This window comes from Montipora capricornis, chromosome 6 (genome assembly GCF_036669925.1).
Source record: "Montipora capricornis isolate CH-2021 chromosome 6, ASM3666992v2, whole genome shotgun sequence".
NCBI lineage: Eukaryota > Metazoa > Cnidaria > Anthozoa > Scleractinia > Acroporidae > Montipora > Montipora capricornis.
The window spans coordinates 51,373,985-51,386,484 of NC_090888.1; the positions used below are offsets into that span (position 1 = coordinate 51,373,985).

At 39.8% G+C, this 12,500-nt stretch overlaps 1 protein-coding gene and 1 long non-coding RNA gene across 2 annotated transcripts in view; one reads left to right on the top strand and one right to left on the bottom strand.

Annotated features, from left to right (window-relative positions):
- Nucleotides 1–6,549: 6,549 nt before the first annotated feature.
- Nucleotides 6,550–9,831, bottom strand: LOC138052437 (uncharacterized). The gene is made up of 4 exons (XM_068898933.1): nt 9,719–9,831; nt 9,301–9,344; nt 7,477–8,148; nt 6,550–7,189 (listed from the first exon to the last, which is right to left on the bottom strand). Exons 2-4 carry the CDS (start codon nt 9,305–9,307, stop codon nt 6,999–7,001), a joined length of 870 nt encoding a protein of 289 aa, XP_068755034.1. The 5' UTR covers nt 9,308–9,344; nt 9,719–9,831; the 3' UTR covers nt 6,550–6,998.
- Nucleotides 9,832–10,739: 908 nt separating this feature from the next.
- LOC138052438 (uncharacterized) overlaps nt 10,740–12,500 on the top strand; it is a 15,474-nt gene continuing 13,713 nt past the window's right edge. Inside the window, exon 1 of the long non-coding RNA XR_011133072.1 lies at nt 10,740–12,266. This is a non-coding gene — a long non-coding RNA (uncharacterized lncRNA). The remainder of the gene's footprint in view (nt 12,267–12,500) is intronic.

Genomic DNA, 12,500 nt, shown 5'->3' on the forward strand with positions numbered 1-12,500 from the left:
GGCTCAAAATCATGAGATAAGTATATATTTTTCAACAAACTTGATCGTAGCCTTGTGTCACGCACCTACATAATCCGGAAATTCAAAATGCTCTGGTTTCCAAACGAAGCACGCTATTGAGCTTTGAAATTGTCAATACATATAGATATGCCGCCTCTTATGCCTGATGACGATAAAAACTTTGGTGGCTCTTTAGTTTTAGATTTTGGAGAGTGATGACGTCACGTGAAAACGATCTATTGAAAATTGACTTACGTTATTCAAACGTACGAATACCCCGAACATTTAGCGAGATAGTTTTAAATTTTAGGTTACTGCGATCCATTGAAATTTTCATACGTATAACGGAAAATGAAAATAGCTAACAACTATTAAGGACGGTGCCTACTACTAATTAAAGATATTTTTGCCCCGGTGTGTGATTATGCAGGAAATATAGATCTTAACAAGTGTTATTGAAATCCAAAAAGAAAATTGGGGGTAACCACGCATTTTTCAAAGATAATTCCTGAATAATATTTGTAAAAAGCTGTAAAATACAAAGCAATGTATGGCGTTCTTTCTCAAATTGAAACTTCATTATCTCTCAAAAATGCATGGTTACCCCCAATTTTCTTTTTGGATACCAAGGGTACTTACTAAGATCTACTTTCTCCGGATAGTTTTAAACCGCGCAAAAATATCCCTGTATTAGTGAGCATCAGCGATAGGAAATCCGAGTATCTGGAGATGCGCAGAACGTATGCGCAATAACAATAGTAGGCACCGTCCCTAACCGAAGTGGAGGTGGCTAGCCGAAATTCCGTAATTCTTGCCCTTCAACTTCTTAGCGTTAGCCATCACCTCCTCTCGATCAGGGTATCTCAAGAATGTTGCGATGATTTGCCTGGGCTTTCCACTGGAAGGGTTTTGCTTTCCGACACGATAAACTCTTTGGAATTCCATATCAGACGCGCCTTCTATACCCAGCTCCTTTGTTAAAAAATTGACTAAATTAAAACTTCTTTAGTATTCTTTTGTACGGCTTCTTCTTCGATTCCAAAAAAACGAAGGCTCTCGCGACGATTGTAGACTTCCATATTCAATTTTTCATCCTTGAGCTGGTTGACCTGATTATGTAGATCTTGCACTTCCGCCTTAAAAGACTCCCTTTCAGCGTTTGCAAAGATCATCCCTTTATCGAGCTCCAAAACCTTCTTCTCCGTCTCTCTTTTAAAAGACTCAAACCTGTCCATTTTCGCTTGAAGGCTACTCGCTTTATCACCTACCGCTTTAACATACTCGTCGAGTTTTTCTAGCGTCTCTGATTGGTGCATTCATTTTAGCACGAGCAGAGAACAGGCTCCGTAAGATTCAAATAGCCAATTGTTGGCTATAAGAACCCTACGGCGCATGTTCTCCTACATAGAGTTTCCCAAAACCTAGGGTCATGCGCAGACATAAGATCCGGGGCTCTGGTGACGAGAACGTAAATGCAAGCTGACACAAGCCCGGTGTGGCGCACAATCATTTCACTTGGTCAATTAGCAGTATTGACAGCTGTTTCGGCCTTTTTTTTTTTTTTTTGCATTAAATGTTAATTTACACCGCAGCCAAAGGGCTGTGGGTTAAACCAGATATTACAAAGGTCAAGAACACAAACAATGCGTTACAGGACGAAACTAAAAGGGTGACAAGAGTGAAACTGATTAAACTCCAACTAAACTAGCTGAGACTACAGCTGTTTCGAGAAAAGTTGTTCAAAAGAAGCGTAAGAGCGTTCGCGACAATGCCGAAAGGGAGTATGGGACAGTATTCAATATGAAGTGAGGGATGCCACGACCGTAAAGCGAAGACCTACAATGGCGAGCTATTTGGATGAAAGAGTTCTTAGGACATAGCGTTGATGAAGTGGCAGTAGGCGCAGACTTACGTTGAAGCTCTCTCCCGCCATGACGCTACAAAAAACACGTCCAAAAGCAAAGGGTTCATTAGCAAAACGATGGCTCTGCACGTGCACCACGATTTTTGTATACATTTCTCAAACATTCTCTGCGAAACATGACATAAAGTAGGTAAGGTTAAACTCGTCAGAATCTTCCTTCTCTGTGAATCCTAACCCTCTGTTACTAAATTCGTGGCCTTGATTATTTGACTAAATTTTGAAACTCACTTATTTCTCAATGTAACACAGCATGTGTTTTTTTTTCCTAGGGGACGTTTTCGATAGCATTGCCGTCATGTTTTTGTTGACTCAAATTGACTGATCATGACAGGTTACCATAATGCGTTTCGGCATTGTCGCGTGCGCTTTAATAGGGACCTCAAAATATAACTTTGCTCTGGTATAAGCCTTTCGCGATTATTCCATCTCGTTCATGTCGTATAATATGGGCAGAGTATCCTAAAAATAAAATGGTACGGGCGGTTTCTGACTAAAAATAGAGAATGAGAGATTCTCTGTTGCATTCTCACGTTGTCGTCAAAACCTAAAATTTCGTCATTTCACGTCGTCGTCACGCAGAGAACCGCAAAAATATGAGCTAAAATCCGTGCCGCACGTGCAGCACGATTATTTCTATAAACTCTTGTTGTTAGGCCATCGTAGCTTGATTAAGAAAATAATAACACAAACAGCGGTGAAAAACATTGTTGGAATTATTCCAACATGCGTTGTTTCTGTTATTTTCTTAATCACAATTATTTCTGCTCTTTTAACCAATGATATCATTGTTTTGCGGCGTTCTCGTTTTCTTCGGTGAAGAAAATGCTGCAAAAGTGAAAGGGCAGCTCCCGCGACTGTGCTCTAATTTTTGAGCTTGTAAAAGATCATTGTGGTCGAACGGCTATGCATTTGGCGGCATCATGTGGAAAATGCGATATTTTGGAGTGAGGTGGTGACAGAACGTGCGGCTGATCTGAACCGGGATGGACGTCTTTCGTCGGAGTGCTTTCCTACGGTCACTTGGATTGTGCAGCGAGACTGATCCAGGTATCAGCTGAGTACAGTCTTAAGCACGCGTGTTTTTCAGACGCGGACGGCAACCGGAAGTGCCCCGTATTCCGTTTTAACTTGTCTTCACACAACGACATTTACATTGCTAGGTATCTTTTCTCCATTAGAGATGATTGCTATAAAAATCTGGGAGATACCACTGTACTGGCACTCGAAATGTTGCTCGCGTCAGCTCATAATTCAAAATGGGTCACCAAAAATAAAGCGCTCACCTTTCTTCTCATTTCTATATATATATGGAATATAAATAGACATCTATTCACGAAAACTACGAAAATTCTACACAAACGGTTTGATGGTCACTTAAGGACGTTCGTGGCCAAAATGTTCCCACGTACAGATTCTTTTTTAACTTCCCACACAAGAAAGGTAATGATCTACTTTTGCCAAAAAGGCAAAAAAAAAAAAAAAAAGGAGGGGTCACCTCGCTCGTTTCCGATCTTAGGTTACAACTGTCAGCAATAGAAAAGCTACATTAGTGAAATTTAGATCAGCTAACGTACTCAACTCAACATAACTAATATACCTAAATAAACTTTTCCAGCTGATGTCTTTTTCTGTGGTGAAATAGACCTTGAAAAACGGTACATCTTAGTCTAAGAAAGAAAACTTCGGTCGCACGAGAGCATAAAAGGCGAAATATTTGTAACTTCTCACATACAGATTTTTGTTGTTGTTGTTTTTTTGTTAAAATAGACAAAATAGGGAAGGTAGTGATCTACGGAAAGAAAAATGGGGGTCACCAAGTATTCAAGAGAATAAAATCGCTGCGTAGTTCTCAAAGCGATTGTCTATTTGCAATGTCACGTCACTGCGTGAAATTTCCGAGAAGACCTGGGTCAACAGCTATCCCATGATGCCACACGCTTTTACGTTCCATTCTTGTGGAAAATGTTTGCAACTTCAGCATCGTGTTTACCTTCGTGGTCTGCGATGCATTACGTATGCGTGACATGCGCGAAAAAATGCGCAGTAGCAATGGGCGCGAACGCCCTTAAATCCGTTTGTGTTGGCCTGTAGCTCCACTCGCATGTACACTCGAATGATCGGGGGACGCGTGCGTAAATGTTAATCTTGTAACCCTCTGATTTTTCCTGATTTTGCAACTTTATTCGTTTATATCTCTGCTTCCGGAAGGTGAATTTTTTTCATTTTTCCCACGTTAGCTTAGATTAATTTAAAGCGTTTGTCTTTCAAATGTAAAAAAAAATTCTGTAGTTAAAAAAAAAAAAAAAATTAGAGACCCATGAAAAACACTGATTTTTCTGAAAAAACTGACCGACAGATTTTGTTGAATTTTAGATGTTTTAGAGAATATTTCTAACAATATCTGGAAATGCTGAATGGGAAGATTTCACCGTCTTTTTTAAAAAGACATCATATTTTGATTTTAAGGCTCAAAGAAATGCCTTATATCGTTGCCATGGTGGAGTTAATTTGAAGGAAAATGTAATGTGGGAAATCTATGATGGCTAACCATCTATAATAACCTGAATAAATTTCGTCTTGATATCATTACCCTAACTGTATCTAAGGACAGAATATTCTTATTTGTTTGAACTATCCGAAAAGATTTTTATAGTATAATTTTTGATTTCATGTCATTTGCAGTCGAGATACGCTAAAAGAAACTTCATGTACTGTTTCAACAATAAATCTCAAAGCAAAATCCTAAGTTAAAAGCGGCGAAGGCTTTCATATGAGTGCAAAAGAAGCAGAAGGCTATGCAACTCTTGTTGTTTGGGAAAGCAGTATGATTTCTAGGGACAAATTAGTAACCTAACAGAAGCTCTCATTGGACAAGAAACAAATTTTCCATGTTCTGTCATGCGCTACTGTGCTTCACTTCACCGTCAGTCCGGATACCATGAACTGCTTGCCAAATGCAGCAAGTCCAAGCACGATGACTTGAATGTTCTGGAAGCATTGTACTTCTGGTCATTTGGGATTACGTGTTTGTTTTCAGTCTTTTTGTTTCTTTAGTTTACGTAATATCTGCTCCGGTACCTGCAGTAGGAACCACAGGCAACCCAAACGCAGAATTTGGATGCTCAGTCAAAGTAACGATTTGTAGGGTTTGTATGGAAAACATGAATTGCCCCAAAAAAATCGGCTAATCCTAGTTTACAGCGAGGAAAATAAATGAAATATACTTGCTTTTACTTCACCTTGTGTTCTTGTGTCGATTTGATAGGAGCAAATTTCAAATCTACAATAGCCCAGGGCGCCTCAGTAATAACTACTCTGAAACATCGCCAAAAAAATGTAGCAACAGTGAAACCTGTGCTGTGCTGTAATTTTGCGCGTATAAAAGATCAACACGGTTGAACTGCTTTCCACTTGGTGGCACCAGGATGTGGGAAATGCAATATTTTGGGGTATATCTAAGCTCAAAGGAAGGCGCGATGGCCTCATGTTTAGTGCGCTCGACTCCGGATCGAGTGGTCTGGGTTCGGGTCCTGGCCGGCGACATTGTATTGTGTTCTTGGGGAAGACACTTTCCTCTCACGGTGCCTCTCTCCACCCAGGTGTATAAATGGTGTTTAATGCTAGGGGTAACACTGCGATGGACTGGCATCCCATCCAGGGGGGAGTAGAAATTCTCCTAGTCACTTCATGCAACAGGAACCAGAGATAAGCGCCGGCCAGATGGGCCATCTAGGCTCGTTCCAGACTTTACCTACCCTACCTTTACCTAAACTCAAAAGATGAGAAATTGGACTGGACCTCCTTGCATCGAAGTGTTTTAACCCATCGTTTATTTGAAACTTCGAGACAGCGAGTGAAATTTAACAAATGAAATTGATCCAAAAGACATGCACATTTTTCATTACCAAAGCTGCGAATTCTGAAGATTTCAAAGTTGAATGAGGAGCAAGTGGTTTCTCATCTTGTTGGAAAAAAAACTGAATCCGCTCAAGCGGTGACTACTATTTCTTACGTTCGAAACGTCAGTTATTCTCTCTTTTTGTGGTGGTAAATCGATGTTTATCCACTCGGAGCCAAAAAAGAGGATCATTCAATCCAGTAACCCACATTCAAAAGCCGATTTTGCTTTTCAGTGATTCGTTATCTGCTTTTGGATTATGGCAAACGAGCAAGATCCCTCTGACTTGCCTCGAACTTTCCTCCTACCAATCTGGACCAGATTCGATTCCCAGACTCGGTGTCACATGTGGGATGAGTTTGTTGGTTCTCTACTCTGCTCCGAGAGGTTTTTCTCCCCCGGTACTTTGGTTTCCCCTCTCCATGTGAAACCAACGTTTGATCTGATTTGAGTGATTAATTTGATTTCGATAGGCCAGTTTCGTATTCTCAAGGTTAGACTGGATCTAGCATGAAATGCAGGCCGATGCAGGCGAAATAATTTGCATGTGATTCCCTCGCATTAGCCTCCATTTCGTGCTCGATCCAACCCAATCATTAGAATACGTAGTGACCCAACACAAGAACACTTGATATTTGTTTTCAGATCAATTTTTCAAAAATAACATTTCTTGTAGTTTCGTTTTCCGGTATTACAGAAATAGAGCAAAATCAAAGACACCAAAATCTTATCTTCAAATATAATTCTTTATTTGAAACCACATTGTTCAATTTAAACTAAAAGATCTGTTTGACTTTGACCGACGGCGTTAGGGTGATGTCCATTGAACGGTTTGTTTATAGGCTCAACTGTGCTAAAGATTCGATGATTTGTCCAAATTGCATTACTAAACAAAACAAGATCCACCATTGCTTTTTGTTAAGGGAAACTGGTCATGGAGGTAACATGATCTCAAAAAGGTGATAACTTTCATATTCTCTAGCTAAAATTAGTAAAATCGTGAACCTGAGAAAATTAAAACAACCGGCGGGTACTGAAGCTGCGCTTGTAGCACCTAGTTGGTCATTAACTTAATTATGATGAAATGTTTCACTGAAAACTTGAACGAACATTCTTTTTTTTTCAAAACTGAACTGTGAAGCTTTTCCTAGCTTTCGGGCTGTCCACGACCAAGTATTATTCTATTATGGTCGTACAAAACTTCATGAAAGAAACAAACTTATAATCTGGACCGTAAGGTAGGTTAACAGCCTTCCTTGGATCAGATATATCTTTGCCGGCTCCATCTTTGTTCGTAGCAGCGGCTGATCCAAGCTTTTGGGACCACAGTTTGTTGTCATCCAAACGCTGGCAATGGAAATCCGTTTCTGAAAAACAAAAGTTAATAAACTGAAAGTAAGTAAAAACTATTGCAAATCCAGGTCTGGATAACATGTGAAATTTTGGTCACATTCAGGACTTTATGATAGGTTGCATGTTCCGAAATAATCGTGTTCGGCAACTTTCACACTCCGTTGGAATTCAGCGAATGTACAGTACCCAAATAAATTTAATCTTTTCTTTGAAAAGGTAATTTTGAACACTTCTTCAGTAAGCACTGACTCAGAAATGTCTTTCAGCGATTACTGGTAAGAAAGAATATCCGATCTCTTACCAACAGCAACAAAAAGTGCCACCAAGCAGTTTGGCTGTTCCGGTGCCGTGGGGCAAGGGGCCTCTGGAGGCACATCCATTTTTAACCAACCGTCACTTTCGACAGCTGCAAGTACTTGGGCAACAGTTAACTCAGTGATTGGTTTACCACTGGCTTTACCAGGCTGTGCAAAACTGTTGGTTATCTTGTCGTTTGCGTAGTTGTAGCAGTTGTTATTGGATTGAACGCAATTGGTGTTCCACCTTGCCAAGTTCAGTGGAGGTGCGTAGTGTAGTATCTTTCCAACTACTCGTGGAACATCTTGAGGTGTGGTACTCTGGGTTTTATCAGGTATCTTAGCTGAGATAGCTCCTGAGTCGATCGCTTGCAAAACCTTTTTCCGCAAGTCGTCTCTGATCAATCCTTCGGGCATGGTGTCCAGCAATAGCTTTTGAAGGGCTGCTGTCTCCTGGCCGACAATTAAGTCTGCTCTCTCAGCGTCGAAGGGCTGCACTAAGAAACCCCTGAACCCAAGAATGGAGGGCATCTGTTTGTGACGGTAGGTGATTCGTTTGGCTCTGGCATCGTCCAAATTCTCCCTAATCATTTTGAAGCTCTCATGTCGGGAATCAAACTTCCAAACAGGATCAGGAAGACCGCTATATATGGCCAAAGTCACCTTAATATGCTCTCCTAAATGTGAAGATAATAGTATTTTACTATGAGAGGACTGTGCATAGGTATCTTAAGACATTCCTAAGCCATCTCAGTACTGATAAATTGATGAATAAATGGTATATTTAAATCTGGGCACGTTTGATTACACTGGTAATCAGGTTTTTTAGGATCACGAGAATTTTTCCACCATGCCCGAGCCTCCTACGGCCTCAGTTTTTTTTTGGTCAATTGTAATTAAGACGGTCAGAACACTCATCAAAACTCAAAGTACAATAAGACATTCTGTTTTGCGTAAAACAAGTTATGTCGTCTGCAAAGAGAGAAAGTTTTCTTCTCGTACCCTTATATCCTTTAATTAGTATCATCATCTCTTGGCTAATCTTTACAGCTAAGATCTCCAGAGCTGTAATTATTCAAAGTTATGCTGGTAACGATAAATAGACCGAGGATCCAGCATCTTGCCTTACCCCCCATGCTGAGAGCAAACCTGGTCTCGTTGTGAAACCACAAAACATAACACAGCTCGAGCCGTTGTTGTACTCTTATCCACTTCGTGTGTGAATGAAGGGTCAAAGATGAATGCAATGCAATGCTCTTAAGAGGAAGTTAAATTTTTAAAAGTCAATAGCCACTTAGATGAACCAATGCAAGGATTCCCTTTGAGGTGTGGATACTAGAACACGTCGATCATCAGTAGTTCAATTCTGATGGAATCAAAAATAGTTCTTCCCATGACAGTGGGGCTCTGTGAGCTCTGATTATAACGAGTTCTTTCTGGAACCACACTTTTACACTTCAAACGCTTTGCCAAAGTTTTGGACGCTAGTTTTTAGGGGTAAAACAATAATTCGAGATATTGGTCGCCAATTTTTTACCAAGTTGCAAGGCCGGAGAGCACAGTCGCTATATATGCACAATTGTAGTACCATCATATAACTTGAATTAGAGCAACAGATTTTAATTCTAGGTTCTCAATATCAGGAGCTCGTTATGGGCTCCGAAGTATCAATAACGGGAAGTGGTCGAGGCGGGCCTTACGTAGGCTCTTTGATTCAAAGGAGAGAGGCTCGAAAGACCTGATTAAGCGGAAGGATTATAATTTTCCCAAATATGTTCTCTGAACGGTAGACAAAAGCCACGACGTTACAAAGAGCATTGTGCACTCACCTTCCATGGTTGTTATTCGAGGAATTTGGCTTCAGTCAAAATTACTGAAGAAAAAGAAAACATAAACGAATAAAGTCAACAAGAACAACAAGACGGAAGTAAGATGGATGTTTAAATCTAAAATTTACCGTTGAACAATAAAAGACCCTATAAACCCCTATATTGAGCGGCTAGGAAGAAATCGCAAGTGGGTGATAAAACTGGAAAACAGATCACTTCCCAATCTATGTGCTTTCGATGTTTTCTTATAATTAAAGTGATGATATAAAAAGTGCCATGAGAGTTTTTAAGACGCCAAAATTCAGAGCAAAAAAAATTAATTAAAAGTCTGAACAAGAGGAAGGACTTGCTCGCCGAGGCAAAAAAAGCTTCCAATGCTGCGAAAAATTAGCACGAAAGTTAAACACTGCAATCTCACCTCTAACTTGTCCAGAGTAGGAATGCGAGTTAACGGACCAATGTTTTCGAACCAATATATAGTTTCATGCAGCCATCAATTGTCACTGATCATGTCAAAAAATGTGTTGACTAAGGACTTTGAAGAATTTGTTTTAGCGTGTTGTCACTGAAACCTTTTTGGAAGGCGTTAGAATTAAGGAAAGGCCCCTCTTATATTCACCAGATACGAGGATCAGTTTTTTTTTTAAACCTTTTGGTTCCAAAATTCTAATTGATGAAAAGCAAAGTGCTATTGGGAGTTTGGTTTTATTATTTTCAGGGGACGTACGTGCAAGGTTTTGAAGAATACGTCGTCACTTTGTCAGTTTAGTGCGCTCAGCTTTGTTCTCTTGCCAGCTCCTGCTGGCTCTGTTTGTATTCTTTAATGGCAGCGTTATCTCCAGATTTGCAGATTAACATCAAGGTCCATTGTCCTACGTCGTGTGAGTTACAACAGGGAACACTTACTGCAAAGTTAAAAATAAAATTCATTGTTTTGCTAATTCATTGCTAATTCATGTTTTGATTCATCTTGAAAGTTTGGCTGGTTTCCTTTTTAAAGGCATTGCCCGAGGGAGTTCTGGTATTCCTTTTAAAGCGTAGCTCCTATGCTAATCCTTGCTGATGGTTGCAGCTTCACTGGAATATTTATTTTCCGTGTTTGCATAGCCTGATCTCAAGACGAGGGGCTTGGGAGAATTCTCGCCAGTTATGCAAATCTTCGACTGCGTCTCGGGTTTGGATAACTTTCGAGAATTCTCCCAATTCTTCGAGTGTCTAGATCAAGTCATGCAGACACGGAAAAAGTTGTCTAGTGATTTTATAAAATAACCTCCCTTGGGAAAAGCAAAGGGCGTGACGCGACAACCACTTTTGCAGTCATGCAAACACTCCTATTGACCAATGAGAGCAGGCGTACTATCTGAATTATTTTTGAAATAATACTATAATAATAATAGCAATTAACAACTCTTTGAATTAAGAACTTGATTTACCTGATTTTGAAGGGATTGTTTTGGGATTGGACGTTATGTTTGTTAACTTTGTATGTATGCAATATGTAGTTACAGAAGTCTTGAAACACAAAGAATGTCATCCTCGGTCCAAAATGTGAGTTGTGTTAATTTTCAGGTCTTTTCGTTAACTTCGTTAAGTCCTTCTTACTTTCTATTCGTGACTCATGTTTTTATCCCGAGTTTGAGAGGAAATTATAAGCTTTTCCTCTATTATTAGCGTTTCTTCTTACAACGAGCTCAGGCAAGAGTTCTCGGAAACATGTGTGGAAACAAGATATGATTTTTAAAAGATGACTCAAGGGCTCAAACATTGAATGCTAGTTTTATTTCCCTCTTTCGAGTCAAGCGCCGTATACCACTATATAAGGGATTTCTTTCGTTTTCTTTCGCTAGTGTGCCCACAATAGTAAAGAGCCTCAACCATCTCGCCACTAGTCTTTTATAGATTATAGATTGTGCTAGTAAAAGTAATATAGTATGCTAGTAACAGTGCTCATTAATTTTTTGCTAAAATTATGCTCGTTTGTCCAAATTATGCCGTTTGTTCTTAAAATTTTCCTTTTGCAAAGTGAGCGAAACAAGTCCAAAAAACGTATGACGATCATGTACTTGTAACAATACTTGTTTGGGCGTCACAAGCTCCTCTTCTATTGTATTGTTCTTCCTTTGTCTTAAGGCAACGGTGTCTTGCTATGTTTGCTGCTTCTGGTATGGTCTCTAGCAGCGAGTTATCGGGCGGCGTGGCTGACGCCATTTGGCGAACTTGCAAATGAGAGGTGCTGTGACCAACACCATCTGGCAACTTCCGGTCTATATAGGGATGCTCTCTCTCCGTTACCAAACCGCGAATGCGGCTAATACATTGAACAAAAATGTTCTCACACTTATCAATACCTGCCGATTATGCTAGCAGAGCTACATTTTAAAAATCAGCGAAAATTATGCTAGTTTCCTCAAATTATGCCAAAAATTATGCCAGCACAATCTATAATAGCCTACTCCCAACGTCCTTGATGTAAAATGGCCGTGTGGCTAAACGTTTTAACATTTCCGGCCGAGATTTCCAATTCTCAGTTATCACCTGAAGAGAAGTCTCAGTCGACTAAAGCACTGTGTAAGGAAAGTTTAGAAGAAGGTTATCACCAAAATATTAAACGTCAGTGTAAACATGATAAAATCTTGCTTTATTTTCGCTGACCTGTGACCTTTGAAAACGGAACTGTTTACAATGGTTCTTAAAAGAAATCAGTAGCCTCCTCAAGTGGTTTATGATCATAAGAAATCGAAGAAAGTAAAAATAGAACTTTCTAGCCTGTCTTCCGATTTGTTGTGTAGGTAGTTTGAATCAACTCATGACAATCATGATTGAAGACAATAATTGTTTTTGTATGAGTTATTTTGCAGACTTCAGTTTTTTCAGGAATGACTGATGAAGTAACGAGCTGCGTAATCCTTGTTCAAGTCATAGCGTGTACACTATTGAGATCATGTACAGGTCCTTGTGGTTTGGCTGTGAGTATTTCAAGTGCACACCGTAACGATTTTTAACTATGTTCAAGTTGAAACTACTTCAAGAATGCCTCTTGATAATTTAAAGAAAAGAAAAGGTGATGTCTAAATTTGGAAACGCGGATCCCTTGCATCGTATGATCTTTCTACAAGTACACGGGTTTTCCCCTTTCCCATATTCGGGGAAACTGAAAATAAGCGTGAACTCATAGTTTAGGGGCGGGGACAACAAAATAG

What these genes read in the sequence shown, in the direction of transcription:
- LOC138052437 (XM_068898933.1), bottom strand. An exon ending in GGCACTTTTTGTTGCTGTTG is followed by an intron (nt 7,190 to 7,476) that starts GTAAGAGATCGG and finishes TTTGTTTTTCAG; the next exon opens with AAACGGATTTCCATTGCCAG.